The following is a 23,541-nucleotide window of genomic DNA, read 5'->3' as shown; positions in this document are numbered from 1 at the left end:
AAGATTGTGTTCACCTTTGCTTAGCAAATCCTTGATAAAAAACTTTCACCATTTTAAAAGGTTAAAAATCTACCCAGATAATGGAGCAGCAGATATCAGCGAACTGTTTCTATTAGCTGCACCGTATGGTCTTGCCTCTGAAACTAGAATCTAAAACACAAACACATGTAGAAGTTTTTTGAGTATGTTTGCCTATCTGACCATGTCCAATGGTTTTTAGCTTGTCACCCATAGATTTCTGGATTTATCCATAATGTAAATTAAAACTGTCATACAGTCATTCACGTATGTGCTGGAACCTCTCAGATCTTGAAATGGCAAACAAAAAAAGTCAAAACCAGCTGTTTTGATCACTTTGAGCCTCCTATCCACTCTGAGGCAGGATCATAACTGCGCTACTGAGAGAAATTATTCTCCTCTCCACCCTCACTGTGGCTGATGTGGCTGTCATGCCTGGGGACTGCTCCTTGCGCAATTTGATGAGCAGGAAAAGTAAAAGGAGAAAGTTGTCCAGGTAAAATAATGGGAAAATTTCCCTGACTTTAGGGTGTCTAGAAATCAGCTTATATTTAGATAAAAAGCAAATTTCTGTGTAGTAGTAATATCTCTTCTGATACAATTAGCATTTGAAGTCATAGAGCGCAAGCTAGAAAGAAGTCAGGGCATGTGTTGATCACTGGTACTTGTAAATGGCTATTTACATTTTCACTCTGTCAGTTAAAGTACAATACTTCTTTCCATAAAGTAATTTAAAAACTGGGAACAACAGCAAGAGAAGGTCCTTAAAGTAAAAATACATGAAAAGCCACTGCTAAAAATCTACACAGAGAATGAACGTGGTATAAAATATGTTTTGTTGGAGCACAATGTGCAACAAAACAAAAGAAATCATCACATCTAAGAGTGGCTTTCAGTAATATCATTTTAGTCCCTGGAGTGTGCTTTATAGACAATGCTTTTTAAAACAAGCTTTTAAGTTTAAAGCTGCAAAGCTATAAAGGTTACCTGACATTTGACAAAGATTAGCCCTTAGAAGTTCCCAGTGAAGTATCTATTTGTGAAAATGTTGTTGTTTTCAGAACAGTCAGGACATTGCTTTGTTTGCAGGGCATTTCAAACTATCATCTTTACTGTGTATGCAGAAAGATCTTAAAGTGGATTTTTCCTCCTAAACAGATTTGGGAGTTTCTGGCCACCAAACCAGTAGTGGTGAGTTATGGCTCAGAGATGCAAGGTCACACCAAACACCTGCAGGTAAAAAAGCTACTGCTTTGTCAAGGGTCAGAGTGTTTCTCTTTTCCCTGTGCTCCAGTGACTGGGGAGCTGTCAGACACCCACAGTGAGGTCCCTGAGTGGACAGGGGCGCCTTGTGCTCCTCTGCACTGAGGGACACATTGTGGTGTCCAGCACCCCATCCCCTGGTGTGGAGACAGCTCCCATGCAATTGGGGAGCGCAGGCATGGAGTGAGAGGAGAAGCAGCAATATTACTGTATTCCAAATTAGTAGGAAAGGCAGGGAATCAACCGTAAAAACATTAAAGGAGGCTTCAATTCCCATTCTCAGGACTGAGCAGGAGCGTCTGAAGGAGAGAGAAAAACAGGAGAGCCTTGTCCTTAAGCTGAGAAAAAACACTGGGAAATTCAACAGTGTAAGTTAGAGAAATGAGGAATTGACAGCTGCAGCCACTTCTTTAATCTGCAGTATCCCTACAGAAAGTAATAAATTGAGTTGCATTAGCTGTAAGGGTTAAATACTTTGTTTTCAAATACTTCTCACAATTTACCCATGTCTCCCACAAAAATGCGTATTTTAGTTAGCCTCAGAAAAACTGATGTGTCTAAGGCTTGGAAAGGAAATAGGAATTGTGATGAGATTTGACATCCTGAAGGGCTTGTTCTCTGATCAGGGAAGAAATGAAGCATTGAATTTTAAAAGAGATTTTCAACTGAAAATTTTAATTGGACCTCACCTTTAAAGCATTTCAAATCCTCTCTGGATACAATACAGTGCATACAAAAAAAAAAAAGACTGTGATATTTTGATGTTTGCTTATCTCCATGCTGTCCTGAAGTATGACAGAACATGGTGTAAATTATGAATAGAACGTGGGCGCTCTGCTGCTGCACTGCAGGAGATGTGGTTAGAATAGGATTTTAGAGTTCAGCATTTTGTGTCTGTTAGTAACCAACTAAGCCCAAGGAAGGGATCTCGGTCTATGTCTGCAATTTATTTCTGCACAAGCCATGTCTTGGGCTTCTGTGGAACATTTTCTCTCCATCTTCCTTCTTTTGCACGAGTTTAAGTGAAAGAGACAAAGTGAAATGTGCAGCTACAGTCACTTCATTAGCACAATGGGTTTTATCCATGTTGCCAGCATATTGAACATGATAGAAGCTACAGGTTTTCATTAGGAATTTTTAAGGAGTATTTTTCTTTCTTTATTGCTGTGGTTAAGCACCCAAGCGATCAGTGTTTACCCTGATCTTCTAAGGAAAATCCATGCTTGACCTTCTTTAACAGTGACCTTTGCTCAGAAGGATAAACTGAATGGATATTGGCTTTCCTCCTTTTGAATCATAGAATCTTTTAGAGGTAACTTTTTTTGATGTTTCAAATCTGTTATTCAAGTATTGCTGTTCCCAAGTGACCAATGTTTGGGATGGGACAAGACAAAGAGGCAAGAATATAACACCTGGCAGTGTAATTCCTCAAATTGATTTGAATTATTTGAGAAAATGATAAATGACAACTATAAAAGCAAGAACTACTGATACTAAGAGAGGAAAAAAATAAATTACATCTATCTAAAGAATTTTTAAGTGTCTATTTCTGCATATTCTAATATGACTATTATTAAATTCACATAATTTATGGAAGTAAGCATGCACATTTAAACTGGCAGCTGCTTTGTGGATAGGAGAGGATCTCAGCTTCCGTAAAAAAAGGTATCTGTCAAAATCCTCCATGACTCACAGTCCCTCTGGGCCTCAGTTTCTTCCTCAGTAAAATAAATAGAATAACCTGGCTTTTTTCCTCACTGAGCAGCTACATTAATGCATCTTTTTGTAAATCCCGTAGAAGGTTACAAAATGTTCTGATGTTCTTTGACTTGTTGTTCTGAGCATTTTCTATTTTGAATCCTTGTGCATTTTTAGATGGGAGGCAGAAATGGGTCATTCCCTAGTGATTTTATTATGGAAGTCTTATATAAGGACCTGTAATTCTGCAACTGCTCTTTTCCTTATCAGTGACAGATTTAGCTATCACTTGTTTATCAGTACATATTTATTTTAATATATCACAGATATCACAGTGGGTTCTGTCTACAGGCTATTATCTTGACCTGTAAAAAAACCTTTTATTAGTATTTCTGTAGGGAAAAAAGGTCCTGTCACCAAAGACATAGTGGTAGCCCAAAACATCAGGAAATCTGACCCAAGAAACCAAATCTAATTAATCAGAGCCTTCAGCTCAACCCAGTTTGCTGTTCAACAAGAATTTTGATTAGTAAGGCTAGAGGCAAAGATTACCTTTTCCTTCAGTCCTTAAAAAGGTAAAGATGGAAATTTGTGTATATGTTTGACAGAGCTGATGCCTATAATGTGGATTACTTTTGTTTAGGCTAGACGTCCTTGAACCACAGAACAACTTTAATGACCATTTGCAGCCTGCTCAGTGATTAAGTAAATGAACTCAAGCAAATGAACTATTGGGTACATTCCCAAACACTCAGTACAGTTTATTGAAACTGATCAGTTTAAACAAGTAGTAAATTGAGATATACTTCAACCTCTACCTATTTGTTCAATACAATTAGGGAAAACACCCCCTTGCTCGCAGAGAAGTAAAGCTGGCTTTCAGTGCTGGCAGGAAGTGAAAATCTTTCATGCACAGATGTTGGCAATTTACATTCAGTGTTGGGAATAAAAATACAAAAGACATGGATGTGATCTGGAGCTCCAGAGAGCAGCACATACATCAGCTCAGCAGTGACTGTGCTTATGTGCTCCATGAGGAATGTATATTCAAGTCAGCACCTAAAATTGCAGTTGTTAATACATCTTGAACTGAAATGAAATTTGGGCTTTGGTGGAAAGAAATAAAAGACAGATATTCTTAGAAAGTAGGTAATGTGCTAAGAATCTGCCTTACCTCCATCTAGTTCTTCAGCTCCAAAATGATTTCTGTAGAAGAGCATAATCTCTATCTTGTAACACTTGTAGATAGTCACTAAACAAACAAGCAGCAGCAGAATAGCACCAAGCCCACCAGCAAGCTCAACTGTGTACATCAGCTCTGCAAAGAATTACAAAATGCAGTAACAACCACATTCCAAACCACAGAAAGATTAGCAGCAGACCTTGCATTTCTGTTAAACATTAAAATAAAATAATGAATGATGGGTTATTTTATGTATTTATTTCATTTTAAAGCCCTTGAATGAATACCTGATTGATGGGTTTTTTATTCTTCAATCAGATGTTTTTTCCCTCTGATACACCATATGAATTGCTCATTTAAAAACTAAATTTTGCTGGAGATGTGTGTATGTGTGTTTGTCTATGAGTATGTGCATATATGTGGTATATTTTGTAATTCTCTTCCTTTTTTCTTTTTGTTGATGGATCACAGTTTGCTTTACCTAGATAAATGTTGTCATTTGACTTAGAGTGAAAGCAAAGGCGAATGTTTCCTTCTTGAGGACTATATACAAACAGAATGTGGGCAAACTGGACAAGATTAAGAATTTCATTATTTTTTGCAAAATAAAAATAAAAATAAAAATAATTTTAAAAACCCCACAAAACACTTGAGAGATGTGAAGACACGTTATCCAAGGAACCCTACAACCTCCCATCTCAGTTATATTTATGTTAATATTTTTAACAGTTTCCTAGAGGTCTGCATTTTATTCTCACTTTTCCCCAGTGGGCTTAGCTGATGTGCATACACAGCAAACAGTCCTGATTAGTCTGTTGTGACGTTCCCATTCAGACCCTTGGTGTCTCTGCTGCATCTGCTGACAGGATGGACTGGGGCCACCACCATGGAGCTCCATTCCTGAGGGCAGGGACTGGTCAGTTGTGGCCACCACAGGTGTCCAGCACCAGCACTGGAGCCACTTTTCAAATCAAAGGAAATATACCACCATGGAATCTTTCCTTTTTGCCTCCCCCAGTTTGTATGAAGATCACAGAGCTTCGTAACTTTTCATTTGCTCATTGACTGAAAACTGGTAGTGTCAAAAAAGGAGGGTAGTAAGAGAGTTGTTAACAATTTTGTAATTGGAAATCACTAGACGGCAAGTCTGAAGATCTTCCATGCTTCCATGCTTCAAGCTCCATGAAGAGCTTCCAAATCACTCAGTTTTGAGGACTGATGAAATACCAAATCTTGGACATCTGAGGTACAGAGTTTGTTTCGTAAAACATCTGTGCTGGAACAAGTGTTATTTTCACAGTGTCTTCTTCAGGGGGGCAGCTTCTGTCTGAGTGAAGTAGTGTGGACTTGGAGTAACCTTTTCTGTGTCTAGTTGTGTAGATTTGATAATCCAGCACAATACAATTCAATTAGAGAAATAAAAGTTTGGAGGAAAAATTGAAAATTGCATTTATTTGACAGCATCTACTGAGAATCACACACCTTTTTTATATTATTATGAGGCAACTGTAAGAAGATTTCATTGCTCTCTAGAAGACACTAAAAGTGTAATAAAATAAAATAAAAAGGCATTTATATTCCATGTCATTCGTTCCAAAACTGTGCTGGAAACTCTTTTGTGTTAGATATTTTTAAGACTGGCATGGTTATTTCAAACTCCCAATACTTTTCTGGTCCAGAGAGGGAAATGTTATTAAAAATATTTGATAAAATATGGTTTGCAGAGACAAGTAATGCACTATTTTAGAATATAAATGGAAATGGAAATTACTCTGCACTGGCTTACTATACCCTGTTTATCATTTTGTAATACAGGTGATGCAGCTGTTCAATGGTAACTAGAAGAAAGGCTTTAATATTTCAGGTTGCTAGGCACAAAGTACTCTATTTATGTGCCTGCTGTTATGACTCACTAAAGGCAAAGAAAAACTTTGGAACTGGAAAACAGAAGTTTTTTCTCAACTAATGATTTTTATATTAAATGGAAAGAAATAACTGCAGATATTCATCTGTTTTCTGTCATTGTGCATGAAATCAGGCTAATACACTGCATCACTTTTGCCATCAGAGTCCCCCTTAGTTATATGTTTCCCCATAAAGTAAGATTATGCCTTTATGTTTGCTTCAGTAAAATCTATCTGAAAGCACATGAAAGTGTCCTTAATTAGGCCATCAAAGCAAACAACAAAATTCTCTAGTCAGCCTGAAACATATAAGCAATTACCTTTTCATGTGTTGCTGCTGAGCCATCGTGATGGTACACAGACAAAGTGGCTCTTTCTTAAACAGATTTGTTTGCAAAGGAAGTTTCATGGCCTATTGATCTAGCAGAGCCAGCTTGTGCTTTCCTCTGTGCTGGACAGCATCTACCAGCACATGTTCACTCTGTGTTTTGGGTGCAGTTTGTCAGGGTTCAGAGGCAGTGAGGGGCAGTGATCAGCCCAGCAGATTGCTGCATCCTTACACCCAGCCCACGAGGCGCCTGAGCTCGCCCCAAAGTGCTGGAAGTTGGAAGAGCTGGAACTGGGAAGTGCTGGAAGTGGGACAGCCACATCCATGCAGCACCATGGAGGGCAGGAGGACTGGCCTGAGCCCAGCACTACACCAGGTTGATTGTTTTCTCTTTGTTTTTCTTCAGGATGCTGAATTGTGCCGTAAAAGGTCGCTGGCTGGCTCTGAGATGCCTCAGGGGTTTTAGGAACAGTGTTACTCTGTGTTGAGCTGAACTGAAGGTGGAAGAAGCAGAAGGCTCAGTCCTGCCTCTGCTGAGGGCCCCTCAAGTGACTGAAGCCATTTCACATTTCTGTGCCTTGGTTTTCCCAATTGAACTGGGGAAGGTGCTCTGGCTCCTCCCAGGCAGAGCTTACTCCTGAAAAATGCTCTGTGGGTGCCAAGGGTGTTGGTGATGTGTCTATCAGCAGTTTCAACAACGATGTAGTGACTTTTAAAGACAAGGTAAAGAGTAACAGCAAGGTTGCAGCTCATGGCTACCTTCACAGTAGCATTTTTTTCTGCTGCTTTATTCTGCCTTTTACAGCGTGATTTGAGCACAGTTGCTGCAGCAGGCATTACACTCCTTTTGAAGTGTGATCTGTTTTTTCTGCTGAAATTCAAGTTTTCTGTACAGGCTACATACTAAAAAGATTCCATTTCTTCACAATTCCACATCAGAAGCAAGATATGAGAAGTGCAAACCTTTTAAAATCTAGTTAGCCCCAGTGTTGCGTTGCTCAAATTACAGACCTGTCTCTCCTTAAGGAGCTGAGACTGAATGTAGAAAATAGTAAAGGAAAATTACTCGGCTAACCCTTAGGGTGACAGGCATTCTGTTAAACACAACAAACGAGCAAGTGCCAGAGAGTTACATCCAGAAGCACAGCAATCATTTAGTTACAGGCAATTAACAAGAGTCTTCCAGTAGCTCAGGAGTAGTTCTACTCCAAGGAAAACACATTGATTGCTGCAGCAGGAGTAGATTGGTTTCTGAATAAATAGGTTCAATTTAAAACAAGATTTGTTACAAGCATTTTGACCAATGGCTACAATTTTTTTTCCTTATCAGGAGGCTTTGGCCAAGCAACTCAGTGAGAGACAGCTAATTAAAACAAAGCACGTGTCCTCCCGAAATATCAAGCATATATGGCTTGTAATAAATGCACTCATTTTATACCTTTTCCTTCATAATTATTGGACACAGTTGTTGGTTATATATTTGATCTTCACCTAGATCTAATATTTTATTAACTTCCTTTCATTGTGCCATACAGGTAATTCACTTATCATAACTGAAGTTGTAAGAAGAAAGTAAATAAAAGTGTTCTGTCAAAGATTCATATCTTTTGACTTATATGACATGCTTCAGGGGCTTTACATTTAATCATCTGTAAAAATTTAAAATTAATTTTTTTTCACTAATTAGCCCTCATACAGCTGAACTGCTAAGAAAAAGAATTATATTTCAAACTTTTTTTTTGTGATTTATAACACTTTGAGCACATGTGATTTATAGCTGTGTATTCAGTTTCTGAGCCTTTTTCAAAATCCAATTACAGTCTATCTAAGGTTTCAATTTTGCAATCACTTACGCAGATTGCTCAACTTCATGGACTATAAGTAATCCCTCTGAAGTCAACAGGACTATTCACAGAGCTTCAGGTTAGTACATAAATAAATCTTTGCCACTTTGTGGCCTAAACTGATTTCCATTCTCTGCTTGTCTTGGATAATTTAACTCACAAAGAGATAGGGCTTGATTAGAGGCAGTTCTCAATTTGTTTGGGTATACTTTCACAGACTTCAATTATTAAAGGAACCACAAAGATAATAAATATAATTTGGAAGGGGAGCAGGTACTGCAGTGTTGTAACATGCAGGTTTGGTTACAAACAGGTGTCTTTCTTCCAAAGGAAGAAGAAAGCTGCCTAACACAGGAACACTTGTCTGAGTCTCATTTCAGAGATCAGCCGTAAACAGTAGGCAGACTTTAAGCTAGCAGCAAAGAAACCCATACTCACAGTTTTAAAATTAAGAAGCATGTATTTTTTTCTTCTTTTTTATTTTTTTGGGGTTTTTTTTGTTTGTTTTTTTTTTTTTTTGTTTTTTGTTTGCTTGCTTTCTTTTTCCCCTGCTTAGTACAGTATTTGTTATGGCATAGCTGTAAAACAAATAATCTTCCCAAAGTATGTGGAACCACAGCTTTATACAGCATACACATATCCAATACATGTATGTATAAAATATATTCTCTACTTTTAAGGACTTTTGTTTGCTTGTTTTAAAATGCAAAAAAAAAAAAAAAAATCTGGTTGTGCTAAAGGTACCTAGATGGGTATGTGTGAATATCCTATATGGATATCTTACATGGATACTGCTATGAATAATTACTTATTGATTCTGTAGGACAATAGTACTTCTGATTGCAGTAGAAGCAGATTTGAGCTACTTATTACCTTGATTATGAAATAATTTCTTAGCACAAAGTATATGCTTTCTGCCAGCATGGGCCACCCATGCCTGTGGATGTCTGCAGAGCTGACTGAAGCTGGCTGAATTTAGTTACACTTTTCAATATGGTTTTCAGTGCAGTAATTTCATTTTATTCATTAGAACTATTGGGACCTCATTTTCTTTATTTTTTATAACAATAAATAATATATATTCCTAATTCCCTTATGAAAAAGAACTAGTCATGTTTGGGATTATATATACATAAACATGTATGTGTGCAAATGCAACACAGGGATCTTGTTAATCTATTCATTAGTAGGGCAGAAAACATATCTGAGCCTTGGTGCTGATGGATTTCCAGTGTTATTAGAAGAGAGATTGTAAATCATTATAATAGAAATATATTCTTACTGATGGCATTTTTACTTCTGCTGAGAAGTTCCCAGTAGCAGAGCAATTACACTGATTATCCCAACAGTATGTTAGCTCAAAAGAGGATAAGGTTGGGAAAATATGAATGCTGCAATGTTACTGAAGCTTACTACATTTAAATATATAAAAATGCACTTTAAAGGCACTTTATGGTACAGATTGAAGGGGAAAAGTGTCATAGTGTGGAGCTGCAGTAATCTTTGGTTATCTTCCCCAAATTAATGAATTGTGTATGACCTGAAATTTTCCTCATTAGGAGAACTTCTTGTCCTTTATGATGATCGCATCCCCATTCATCTGTTTAGCCTAAAAATAAGTTTTGCACCTTTAAGACTAGTTCCAAGAGCAAAAGAAGGGAGATGAGAAGTGCTGAGTTTGTTATCAGAAACTGCATCCTTCTCCTGGGCTGTGTTGTCTCCCACATGGACAGACAGCAGGACAGAGCTCTCCTTTGCTTTTAGTTAATTTTTAGCTAGCTAAGGTAGAGATCTTCCCTACACTGTGGTTTTTCTTTTTCTTAGAATTGTTCAAACCTTCTCTAGACTAAAAGCCCAGAAGAGCACCAGGAGCTCACACCTCTGGCCACCAGAGCCTGGCCTGGGCCGTGGCATTTCCAGCACTGGAAGGACTGACAAGAGACTGGGAGAGCCAAGCTACAGCCCACTGAGGGACTTGGTGAGTTTGTCATCTCTTCTGGGTGACAAGAAGTTTTATTGTTTGATATTGTTCATTGTTTTATGGTTTAATTTTCATTTTTTGTTCTAGTGAATATTTTGCCTGTTAAATAAACATTTTTTTCCACTTGTCTCCAAAGAAATCTTTTCCCGAATCAGTTGGAGGAGGGGCTGATTAAATTTGCTTTCTAAAAGAACCCCTTTGAAAATTTTCTCCCAAATTTACCCTAAACCAAGACACTTCTATTTGTTAATTGTACTACAGAAATCAGACAAGCCCACACTATTACTCCACTTAGAATTTCTGAAAGAAATGAATGTAAGAGGCACCGAGGAGTGCTAAAAATGTGGGGAAAAAATTGCGTACTGAGTTCCAAGGATGTAAGATCATAAAACATACCGTTTGCATTTTTTTTCTGAGGATAACAGTAAAGAATAATTTAGCAAGGAATGGATTATGTGAGAAAATTTGCGACATTTTATTTGAAAATATTTTCATCCTTGCCATTCAAGGTTAGACTTGCACTTAGACATTACATAAAAGGAAGTACTGTGACAAAAGTAGTACAAAAGTTGTTTTAAAAAGTAATCTGTTAAACAAACCAACTTGTTTTACACATTGTCAGCATGAAGAATTGTGAGATGAAAGTTACACGTAGGCATATGCTGAGTAATCTTAGAAACTGTTTTACTGGAGTTCTCTTAGTCCAATTTTCTAAAGGATGAGAAAAACCTGACTGATTAAAAGAGTGGTCTTATGAAGAGTTTCTTTCAGGCAGAGGTCTTTAGTATTCTATTCCTTGACTGATTTTAGATGACGTTGACTGTGAAAGGACAGTCACATTTAGTTAGGTTTGGGACAAGAAGGGAGCTGATATTTGACCTTTGGGCCTGTGTCCTGAACCTCTTGGGAGAATGAACATTTGCACTGCTGAGCACAGTGACAACGTGAAGGCTTCTTCAGTGGCCATAGGTGAATGAAAAATCAATTTCCATCCAATCCAATTTCAATTCCAGTTCTAAAACCTGATGAAGGTCTTGGAAAAGCCTTTCCTGCAGTGCAAAATAAAAACTGAATACTTTATGCAGTGGAAGATTGATTCATGTAAGGTTGGAACTGACCAAGTGGGTTGGAGTTCTTCCAGTTAAGCTTCCACTGAGACTCAGAGATTCACTGCAGTGAACAAATACTCAGGTCCAGCTAGCAGAAGGTGAAATATAACTCGTTGTTCTCATATTTCATATGATGAGTTTCCTTTCAGAAATTTCAGAAGCATTGTGAAGCTTTTTGGTGAAAGGAGATATAACACCTGGGGTTTCTTCGCAGAGGTTAGAAAAGAACTAGTTTCTTTTCTCTTTTAAGTCTTAATTGTCACTCATCACTACCACTGTGTGAAATTGTGTCTAACTGACTGAAAATGCATATAACACATTCAAGTCTGTAAGTAATAAACCAGATATTCTCTATTATGTGAATGAATGCAATTTAAGGTGCTTGTCAGCCATTCTGTTATCATTAATAACCATATGAAGATAATTTGGAATTAATTTCTATTCAAAATTTTCTATTACATTGTACAGGAAATATTAATATAGTGTTTATGAATTAAGAAATGACGAGTTTAAAAAAAGGTAGTATTCCTCAAGATGCATTCCATCCAGGAAATATTACCTTGCATATTTTTGAAACATATATTTTCATGGGCAATTTAAACATATTTTTTCTCTAAACAATATATTTCAGTGAAAATATTTATTTTTCTTGACAGGAAAAAACCCCAAACTTGTTTTTACTACCCCTCATTAACTTACAGTCAACAAGATTCATATATGCCCACTGAGAACACCTATGACAGAGAAAAACAAACTGAAACCATAAAAGAGGTAAGGGTAGGAAATTAGATGATAATGCTGTGTTGATGACAATGAGAAGAAAGGGAACTAGATACTTTTAAAAATGCATGAAAGCATGTTACCTTAGTTCTGGTGTCTGTCCCAGGAAAAATGCCAGTAATATTATTAAGCCTTTAAAATAATATCCATACTACTTAAAGAATAATGCCAAGATGGAATTTGAGATTATTTCTGATGTAGAGTTCTACTTGAAGACATATAGAGAGGACTTTCAAAAAAATAATCACATAATTAGATAATAAACTGTATTTACAACACAGCCTATGATAAAATAAGATTATGAAGACTTTGATCCTGCATGAAAGTCATACTTGTCAATACATAACATTGCAGAAAAGTATTCTTTTACCTTATGCATTGAATTTTTATCTACGACATTGATAGACTATAAGTTTGTCTTCTTTAATTAAAAAACTTATGAAAAAATGGACTTGTAATCTGTGATCCACCTGTTATATCATCTGCAATCTGGTCCGTCATTAATAAATTTCTGCTTAGCTGCTGTCAGTACCACTTTCAAAATTGATTTCTAGAAGGTTCGTCTACCTAGCTGAAGATTAATTGCTGTAATTGCTCTGGATGATCAATGCCACCTATCACCAGCAAGCAACAAAATTAACCTTAGATTATAACAAGTAGGTTGTTTTTTTCCCCACATAAAAGAGAAAAACCCTTGATTATTGTAAGAGTGACAGGGATTTGGTCAGAAGGTGCAGGAAGGGATGAAAGTTATATCTTTTGGGTTCTGATTGATTTTTCCTATTTTTTACAAATTTTGTTGGAATGAATTAGAGAAAGGAAACAGCATTGTCATTGTCATACTTAAAATACTCTACTGCCTTTAGTTTTGAGTTAAATGCTCCCTATGCACAGCACCTGAGGAAATTTAGGACTCTAAAAATGGTTAGCTGGCAGCAGAAAAAACATAGATCATAGGGTTTCTCCACTGATGTCAAAAAGTAGAAGTTGAGGAGAAAATGAGAGCAGGGTTACCTGAGATACAGAGCACTGGGGCTTGCACCAGAGGGAGGTACCAGGCCCCCAGCTTTTCCCAGTGCTGAATGCTGAAATTGGGTTCACTTTTCCTGCACAGGTGGTGGTGGAATCCAGGGGCACTGAGCTCTGCTCCCCTCCTGAAATGAGCTCAAGGACAGGAGAGGCTCTGGCTTCCCATTCCAGTGCCACATCAGGGGAAGAGCAGCAGCCCCTTGTCCCTGGGGAATGTGCCAGGCTCTGGTTTGGCCAGGACCAGCCTCTGGTGGAGCCTGCTCAGGGATTCTGTGAGGTGAGAGTGTGTCCCTGTGGGGCTGACCAGGGGCAATGTGAAGGAAGAGGTATCCAGGCTTTTTGTGGTGATTTAGACTGTCGGCTTCTTATGCTTTCAGGGCCTAAGTGTAGGTGTGTCTAAAATCTCCACCTGGACTTTTAAGTGTACAGAGGCTCTACTGACCAGGGTGAAGCAGCAGTTGCAAGGGTGTTAGAAATGCTTAAACTTTGTACCTGAATACCCGCTGCAGCATTTAGCCCTAAAAACCTATTTTCTCAGGAGCTCTCTTTGTTCAGTAGCAGAGTTTTCTGCTTTGCTATCCCTTCTGATCCTGGTGATAATGTTCCACACAGGAATTTGAATTAGGATTATAATTTCTTTCTCAGGTATGCAATGAACATTCCAGATTCATCATTTTTGTACTCTTATACTGCTGGAAAAAAGGATCACTAGCTAGAAAACCAGCCAAAACTACTACATCTGCAAATACTTTGTTGTTCAGGAAGCAAATTTACCTAATTGTTAGGTCCCAATTGGTCTAAGTCAGCCAAAAAATCAGAAATTAATAAACAGCTAACTCATTCCTAGCAGAGGCTAAATATGGATCTAAACAAGGAAACCTAAACTGAAAGGTTGTCATGGTGATATACAGGAGACTAAGAAAGCAGTGCAAAACTCCTCTTCCTAGGAGACCTGAGAGACTAGCTCAAATTTTTATCTGCCATGCTTAATTTATCATTTCACTGAAACACTTGTCAACATGCAAAATGTGCAGAGGGCTTGTATCTGGCACCTTTTGTCTTTTGAGGGCAAAAGAGATTTTGCTTCCTGATCTATTTTCAGATTCAGCCTTACTTAAAGAGGAAAAAAATATTTTTGGGAGTTTTTCTGCTATTTTTGTCCTTTTACTATTTATAAGGGCAATTAAATATTGAGATTACTTCCTCTTAAGCATGTTATCATGAGGCCACATACTTTAGTATGTCTGACTTACTGAGTTCTCTAAGAAAGGGAGCAAGGAAAGTAGATTCTTGCAAAATTCATGTGTGCACAAAGTTAAATTAGAGACCTGGTTGTCACAGAACAGAGAAGACTTACATGTTTTCAGTCCTGGAGCTACTATTTGTATGGAAGAGTAAATAAGGACTAAGCATCAGCATGTGACTTTATAGGTGTCAGCTAAATAAGTATTGGTTTTAAAGTAATTTGAGCTTTAATTTTTTTTCAGTATTCCATCAAGTAATCTGATTATTTCAAGTAAACTGTTGGATTTCAGTTTTTTTGGGTTAAGTTCTTGCTCTGGGTTCAAATGTCTCTGAACCAGAGTATATGACTACTAGCTGGTATATTGTTGAGGTTCAACTACTTAAGAAGTTAATTCCTCATCTCAGAAAATTCAAGAAAATATGACAAATGCCAGGCTAAGCTGAACATCTGGAATTCACATCTGCATCTTTTTAAGAAGCAACTACAACAGTTTAGAAAAATGACTACAAATGAAGTTCTATTCAAGCAATTGGAGGTAACTAACAATACTTTTAAATAAATTGGTCACAGTCTCTTGATTTATGGTTTCTTTCTAAGCTTAGACAGACTTTGCATGCTACAAATTAAATTTAGGGAAGATATGACTGCTTTGATATAAATTGAGATGCCACAAGTACTTCAGCACCACAGTAAGATTCTGGTTTGCTCACTTTTACAAACCATCTAAAAAAAGCACAGGAATGTCAGCAAAATGCAGACACTGCTCCTGCTTATTCCCTGCTTTCTGAAGTCAACAGGAAGATTCATGAGAGTAAGGAGTGTCAGTCCCAGGGATGTGGAGCCCCCTCTGGGAGGTAAAGTGGACAAAATGGGTCTGGGAGCTTTGATTTGCAGGAGATTTTCCATCTCCCTGTAATTATCTCGGTGGGAGATCCCATTAGGCAGGCTGGGATCATGGGATGTGAGTGGTGAGGGGAAACAGGGGGGTTCTTAGAAGCTTCTCTCATGATGTTTCACTTCAGAAATGTTGATGTAAAACAAAAGTGTTGGAAGGAAAATGTCCATGTCAGGCTATGTGGGAACCCCCCTGGCTTGGGGTTGAGGTGGCATTTCTCAGAGATGTGGAAGGGTTATTTTTGTTTTTCCTAAAAGCTGATTTCTTTTTCTTACAGAAAAGTATTACAGTTGTATCACCTGTGGTTTCCTACTATTCTTTCTCTCATGAGCCTTCATAAATTTTAAAGTGAATGAATTATTAAATGAATCTTTTATAGACATCTAGTTAAAAGGGGTTACTGTGTTTTTTTCCAATTACAGCCATAATTAACAACATCCTTCCTCTTTTATTTTGCAAGTTGGACAAATTCCTTCGGGAAAAATAACCATTGACTATTAATTCTTAGGGAGCTAAAATTCCTGCTTGCAACAGAGGGAATCTCTACAAAGTGACCACCGCTACACTTTACCCTTTATGGAGAAAAGCTGCATATTTACCCCTTTTGTGTAGAAGAATACTGGCATGGCGGCGTCCATTCCCATTCTCGACGTAGCAGGAATAATTTCCCAGGTCTGCCTCTTCAACTGAGTCAAGAATCAACGAGATGGAAACCTCCTGTTCCCCGAGATGTTCCTTGAGAACCCTGAGGAAAAAACAACCATTGCTGCTGTTCTGCTTGTACCACAGTGAAGCTTTAGATAATCATGACATAACAATGCTACTTATAACTCACAACTCTCTGGCTTCAAATTTGGTTATGGTTTGATGCAATCTTAATTTAATTATATCATGCCCTTTTCTTCCTCACTTCTAATGAGGAGGTTTGGCTTTGTAAATGTTAATGAGAGCTGCAGTTCATTGTCTTTTTAAAGAAGAATGATATGCACATGGATAATATATCATTGCACACTTTGATGGAGACTCTGATCCATGAAGTCTTGGAATGGTAGAAGGGAGAAAACTGAAAACAGTTATTCTGGGCTTTTAGACTCACACCAGGAGTCTGGGCCAAACACAATATTTGTCCTTTTTCTGAGGCTTTTCAACATGCCACTCAGGAACAATGTGTTCATGCCATGGTTGGAGAGATAATTTCTGGAATACATGACAAAATTTTATAATGTTTTATCAAACAGTAGGAAGAACTGGTACACCAGGTGCTGCTAGCTCATAGAGATTATAAATAAAAAGCTTTCTATGTAAGACTCCACCTGTCTTCCCATTACTTTCTTTCCCTCTTAACAAGACCATCAGTGGTTTCATGAACTCAGGAAAGGAAATGACAAATGATTGCAGATCTGACAAATGAAATGGAAATGAGCTTTTCTGCTCCTCCCTCCACAAAACAAGAAAGTTGTAACAGGTTTATTGTCACATTTTTGTCAGTCATCAGCTAGCCAAGTCACTGGATGAAGGACTTGGGAAAGTTTTAAACACAAAATATAGCTGAATTTATTGTCACAAGCCATTTAATGTATTGATCTTGACTTTTGAAGAATAAACTTGAAGTACTCTGGGATAAAATACACTTCCTTTTTGCCTATGTCTGGGGATCATGACCTTGAAGGTCACTGAGGTCTACTTGATTTTGCTAATTGTGATTATATTGTACATAATTTCTTTTTCTTGTGTTCTATTCCTCTATGTCTCATTTTCATTACAATTATTATTAATATATATTTACTATTATAATTAATATTATTGCTGCAATTATAATATCTTATTTTGTCTTGATTATTAAACTGTTTTTATCTCAACCCACAAGTTCTATTCTGGTACTTCTCCCCACCTGAGGGGGTTAACAGGGGAGTGAGTCAGTGGCTGCGAGGAACTTGCTGGCTGAGGTTAAACCATGACACGCACACTGAGATTTGCCTGAATTTCCGAGTTTTAATTTCTGTGATACATAGAAACAGTGATATTCACACATACAGAGTTATAAATGAATAAGGAATCTCTTCAGATCCAAGCAGATATTTCATATTGGATAGGATTTAGTATGCTATGTCAAGCATGTAATTCTCAATACGAATGCACATTTGTCCTTAATTTCTAAATGAGGCAGCACTTTTAGGAGCAGTAGAAGTATATGGCATGAATTGCCAGATCCTCTCCAAAACAAGTATTTCAGCAGATATAAGCAGCCCACATAACAGGATGTTTGGCTCTCACAAGCCAGATAACATCCCAGGAAACTCAGGTTTTTTTAAAGAAGAAATCAAAACATTCCAAAAGGGAAGTCAAATTTCACCATTTATTTAAGGTTTAATGTTTGAAAATACTTTTTAAGCTGATTTTCTGAAGATATTAATTTTTCTTTATTTCATCTTACTACATCTTACAACCTCGTGATTGTTTTTGTAGATTGCCACATTTGGAAAAAGTCATGAGGTAAATTCCAGCTGGCCAACATTACAGCTCTTTTAGGGGTAGCTATTCTGCTTTTGCAAGTCTCTAACATCAGATTTGGTTGAGGAGGGCATTTTTCTATTCTCTATTGGTGGAGTCAAAAAGCAAAAGTACGATGTTGCAAAAAAAAAAAAAAAAAAAAAGATCAGACTCAATATTCTCTTTGGTTAGTCTGTGATAAAAAGTATAACATTAACTATAAAAAAATATAGAGAAAAAAAGAAAAAAACCTTTTTATTTTACCTAATGTCACTTTCCCACACTCGATTATCATCCAAATCTTCAATAAACTTTTCCCCTTTCATCCAGTAGATTAAAGGACTGACATCTCCACTGTATCCAAAGAAAGCTCTGCAGGTTAGATTAGCAGAACCACCTGTTGCAAAAAATGTAAGAAAATATGTTTATATCAAAACTTAAAATCAGTTGCTTTTTAAAAAACATAATATTCAGAGGGCTCCTCAATTTCCAGCTGCTGTTGAAAGCTTCCAAGACTATCTGCTTCTCTTGACACAATACATTTTCTGAAAATAAATACAATAAAAATGAAATTAAGTTATATGTAAAAACAGGATTAATGTTTTTCAATACATTTTCTGTTTGGTAAGGATATCAGAGATTATGTCTTTTCAAAAGGAGCTAACTTAACAAATTCTTTTTTTCCTCTGAAAAAGATAAAAGTTAGGTAAAATAGACGTGCAATTACATCTTCGTTAGTTCAGCCTTGCAATGGTTTCTGCAAAGAGGCTGGTATATTCCTGTAGAGCTTCATTCCCTTCCCAAGGGATTTCTGGTAGAAGGATGTGTGCTCATTGCTATACTTTAGCAGGAAAGTTTGAAAAAGCTCCTGTGTACTAATTCTGAACATTATAAGCCATTAGAATGGGAAGAACCATTAGCAGAGCATGCAGCAGGAAGCAGAAATTTCATATATATGCATAGCATTACTTATTTAAACATTATAATGAGGATTTAAAAAACTAATATGTCTTCAATTTGTTTATTTTCATACAGAACCTTACACTGTGTTTGTACCACTTGGCTTTGGGCTTTACCTTGAGCACATGCAGGGGTTGAAATGGCAACTTGCACTTTTTGTGTGTGACAACACTGGATAAAGCAAGAGGACAGATACAGCTGAAGATCTCCCATTGGTTGCTGCAAAGAGATTTGTGTCAACATGCACCAACTCTTCCAAACTGCCCCATGTATTCCTTTAGGGGATAATTGCACAGTAACTTAAGGAAGTGTTGGGATTTAAGAAGAGGTCTCTTCCCCTCATGAAGAGAATATTTCCATGGAGTTTATATTACTGCTAAGACCAAATTAACATTTTATTGACACTTTCAGTTTTTAATTTTTGGACTTTAAAGCCGACAGACCACAGCTCCTGGACAAAAAATAAGAAAAAAGCATTTTTACCACTACTGCATCTGTACCAAGATGCCTTAAGCCCATCTAGGTTCAATTAATTTCCTCAAAAATACACTGTTCTGGGTCAGGACCTGGTCTTTCTCAAACATACAACATTAATATTTGAATTTCATATTTACTTTTTAGCATGAAAACAAATGCAGGATTCTGTGTAACAAGACAAGTAATTATTAAATAAATGTCTTATAAATGACTAATAAATAAACATTTCTAAGACAATAAATGTCTTATAAATGACTGGCTTGAACTCTCACATCCATGGCACGAAAGGTACAGAATCAAATGTTTTTGTTCCAAATGTGCAGCATCAAGGCAAATACCATTTGTGGTACTCTCACAATGTGTTTTGGAGCTTTAGGATCTCATTTTCTTTTAGTCATTTCAGGAAGGTTTGGTTGCTACCATACCTTTTGCAAGCAATGCTTGCTAAAGAGGCAGGAGTATTCCAGTACTTGAAAGTAGGATGGAGAGAAGCATCTCCTTTATAATCAAAAAGTATGAAATGGAATCTCTGAATAATGAGAAATTTTAATAATCTCACTTATTCTAGAACAAAGGTGCCAAATATAAGATGAGTCTCTTGAGGGAAGGCAAAACCTCTCTTTCTAAAGACAAGCATAGCTCCTGTTTTCAAACCCCAGGGAGCCATGGTCAGGACACCTCCTTGGAAACTCAATTTCTCAATCTCTTCATGGCTCAAGAAGTGCAATTTGGAACCACTGGGAGAAAGATTTTTGGGATCTTGAAGCCATTTGAAGGGAATGAGATGAGCATGGGGACATATTGTGGGTCACGTACGTTAAAATCTGTAGTGGAACACGATGAATTTCTTGGTTCCTTGCCATGCAAACCTGGTTTCTTATAACAATTGCATGCAGATATACACCAAGTGGAAGGTGGGGTCGTTTGGTTTTGGAGTTTGCTTTTGTTTTGGTTTCGCATCATAATTATGATGCTTGAACTTGTGAAAATGAAAATATAAAACCTTAAAGGATTATGAAAGTCTTGGCCACAGTGGAATCCGTGCAGTCTTGAAATGGGAGAAGGTACCTGCACATGTAAAGCCAAAGAAGGTTTCTGTGATAATTGGACAACCCCTATGGCATTATCCACCAGACTCAGAGTGCTACCTAATGCATCACTGCCACTTCTTGGGCTTTTTCCAGGGCTTTCCTATCAAGCCAAGGCTTGGTTGAAACTTTATAGCTTTTAAGAGCTGGCAAGATCACAGTTAGAGAGGCTTTAACTTCTGGCCAATTTATCCACGATTCACAGAGATTACACACCACAGGTGCTGAACCATCAAAGCTCTCCAGGCTCCTGCAGCTAACAGGTACCCCTGAGAGATGATTTTTGCTCTGGCTGGGCTTCTGAGCCTTTTATAGATGAATGTTATGAGCATAGATTTGTTTTTTAAAAATAAACATCTTCTGATAAGGACAAAACTTAACAAAACCAGAGAGTTTTTAAGATTAAGGTTGTTTTCTTTATTAAATTCTTAAAGACGCTTTCCCCCTAAATAAAACATGAAAACATATCTTTAAGTGTAGAATCTGAAGTGTCCATTCAATGTGAAATAGTTGCAAGTGAGAAATAAATTAGGAAGAATGTAATGCCACTTAGCAGCACTGTGTTCATTGCAGGTACTCAGGGAAGGCCATTAGCATGCTGGGGCTTCAGCTATAAATTACCTGTTCTGTCTATCTCGACCAATCTTCACAATAAGCCAGTGGGAAGTTCATTAGCTGGCCATCAAGGAAGATTCAGTGACCAGCTAATGACCGACTGTGACCATTAATAAGGGGCTCTGTTATCCAGAACTCACAGCTCTGGGCAGAGGGCAGGGAGCTCCCTTGGAGAAGCAAAGAGGTTTCCAGCTGCAGGCCCATGTAAATAAAACCTGACTGCAGGGCCATGCTAGGAATGGACAGAGTATTTTGGGACCACATCTTGATCTCTACTCCAGAGCTTCCATCATGAGAGTGATTGAGTGCTGTAGGAGGGGCTGGGGCTGTAGGAGGGACTCTGTTTTTCCCTCAAAGTTCAGCTTTGAAGTGAGCAGACACAATCTCTATTGTGGCACCAAGCAGCTGCTCTGCATGGACATCCTGCTTTTAAAAGTCTGCAGATTTGTAGAAACATGAAACATATAATAAATACAAGAGCTGCTGCGCTTCATCTTTAAGCTAAGGTATAAAAAAACCTGTCAATCAATTAATAGAAATCACTCACAGTTAACCTTAGGCAACTGTTTCTCTCCATGTCTTTTCTGTACTGAGTAAAACTAGAGGACAGATCTGAAAGCCATACAAGTTTCATGAAAGGATATATAATGCTTTCTATGCCATGACTTTAAATTTTTCTGTAAATGCTGGATTACTACAATTTCCTAGCCTGTTTTTGAAGGATTTTAATTTCACGTTTGAAATTTACTAAACGTTTTCAATTAAATTACTAGGGAAATTCATCTATTTCTGTCCCCTTTGCTGTAAGATGTAAATTCAAGTTATATCCTGAGTTAAATGCTTTGTTTTGGTTTGTTTGTGGTGGTTTTTTTGCTTCATATTTTTTTAATGGACCCTGGAAAAATCCAAAGGCATCAGAATAGAATTATTAAGTGAAACTTACAGTGTTGCTAATTTTATTGGCATCCCCTCAAAACAACAAACAGAAAAGCAAAGCAACTTAAAGAAAGCATAAAGAGAAAAATAACACTTTTGACTTCTCAGTATAATTATAAATTTTTAAATCTGTGAAATAATGCACCAAAGACATGCAAGAGAACACATAAGAAGTAAATTCAACTGTGTTTTTCTCTACACAGAAAAACAGGACCTTTTTTTCTGATCAATATGCTCTTACAGTATTGAGTTTATTTTTGTAAAAATTTGAATGTATAGCACTACATGCTCCTTCTGCTCCCTATGATAAAATCACAGTCAGCTCAAGCCAACTGGGTTCAAATTTAATTAGCAAAAAGCTCTTTGCCATCCAAACTCAGACCCGTTTTTGTTGCACAGTATGCTTCCAAGTAGAGCAGAATGTAAGAAGAGGCCACAAAAAGGTGTTTTTCCTTGAAACCAGCAAATATCTCGAGCAGAACAATACAGATTTTGTGTTCATGTTCACAAATTTGCTCTTGGCAAAGTACTGCTGGACAGCCTGTGCCCAGCAGAGGGCACTGTCTCACTTCCAAACATTATTAAAAAAAAAATAAAAAAGGAAATTCCTAGTGAATAACTTCTCATTAAAAACATCAGCCTGCTGAGAACGGGCTAGCTGTAATTAGAAATTATTGAATGTTTTGTGATTGCTGAAATGCCATCTTGTGTGGTCAGCTGAGATTCCACTCACACTGCTGCTCACACAAGTTACCATAGAGCAGGACAGCACCTTCCTCTCCTTTGATTTGACAGATTCCACAGTGAAGGGCAACCATTGTTTCGTTGGCAGCAACTGTAATAATAAAAAATGCTCTGCAACCTCCTTTTAGAAGATCTCTCAAAAACAAATTATAGAAGTGTTTGAGAGCCATGTTCAACATCTAGTAATATTGAGGGCCAAAAGACTGAAAATGTTAAGTGCACTGAAATGTGGGACTTTCTTTTACTGTACAATGTAAAGCATTTGTACAACTTATATACAGGAAATGTCTAGGCAATACCTACACACTTACAAGTATGCCATTTATTTGTAATGTTAACTTCTCAAAATGAAATTGTAAAAGGTCAAGAGAGATGCAATCAAAATCTTGCACACAGGAATTAAATACTATTATTTCCATTCACATTTGAGGAAAAAAATACTGCCAAATTATCAGTCTTCCAAGAATAGGGCTGTGAAAGCTGGTAACTTCCCAGGTGTGACAGATCAGCAGTGACAGAAACAAGTCAATGACCCACTTGTTTTGCCAATGTCATCTGACAAGGCCAGCAGGCAGGTAAGTAGAAGCTGCTCTCATTTTCAGAGAAGTCTTGGGTCCTAAAACAATTCAACAGTATTTGAAAGCCTCCATGCAAATGTGATTAAGAAACAAAAAAAAAAAAAAAAGAGGTACCATAGGTACCATATAGTTTTCAGCTGTGTGACTTGATCAAATCATCATCTACCCTTGATCTGTAAGGATCCTCTTAGAAGAGGGTGAACTGCCGAGATTCTTTTGGGTTCCTTCCTTGCATACACAAAGCACCCTCCATTGCTGTGTGCTCTCCAGTTTCCATTCTTGCATCTTGATATCTTGTGCTCCCTTAACATAATGCAGATGTCCTGCTGCATGTTTCCCATAGTGAGTTAGGAAAAATTTAACAACCAACCAAAA

The 23,541-nt window shown here is 37.4% G+C and overlaps 1 protein-coding gene across 4 annotated transcripts in view; it reads right to left on the bottom strand.

Annotated features, from left to right (window-relative positions):
• Window positions 1–23,541, bottom strand: part of IL1RAPL1 (interleukin 1 receptor accessory protein like 1) — a 687,620-nt gene that overhangs the window by 11,257 nt on the left and 652,822 nt on the right. For all 4 annotated transcript variants that reach the window (XM_054271408.1, XM_054271409.1, XM_054271410.1 and 1 more), the window contains 3 exons: window positions 18,033–18,165; window positions 15,878–16,023; window positions 4,154–4,297 (listed from right to left, as the gene is read on the bottom strand). In XM_054271408.1, the coding sequence (XP_054127383.1) occupies window positions 4,154–4,297; window positions 15,878–16,023; window positions 18,033–18,165 (423 nt within the window). The remainder of the gene's footprint in view (window positions 1–4,153; window positions 4,298–15,877; window positions 16,024–18,032; window positions 18,166–23,541) is intronic.

This window comes from Melozone crissalis, unplaced genomic scaffold, assembly GCF_028551555.1.
Source record: "Melozone crissalis strain CALT ecotype California unplaced genomic scaffold, PUWL_Pcris_2 ptg000013l_1, whole genome shotgun sequence".
Taxonomy (NCBI): domain Eukaryota; kingdom Metazoa; phylum Chordata; class Aves; order Passeriformes; family Passerellidae; genus Melozone; species Melozone crissalis.
This window is presented reverse-complemented; position numbering and strand designations above follow the sequence as displayed.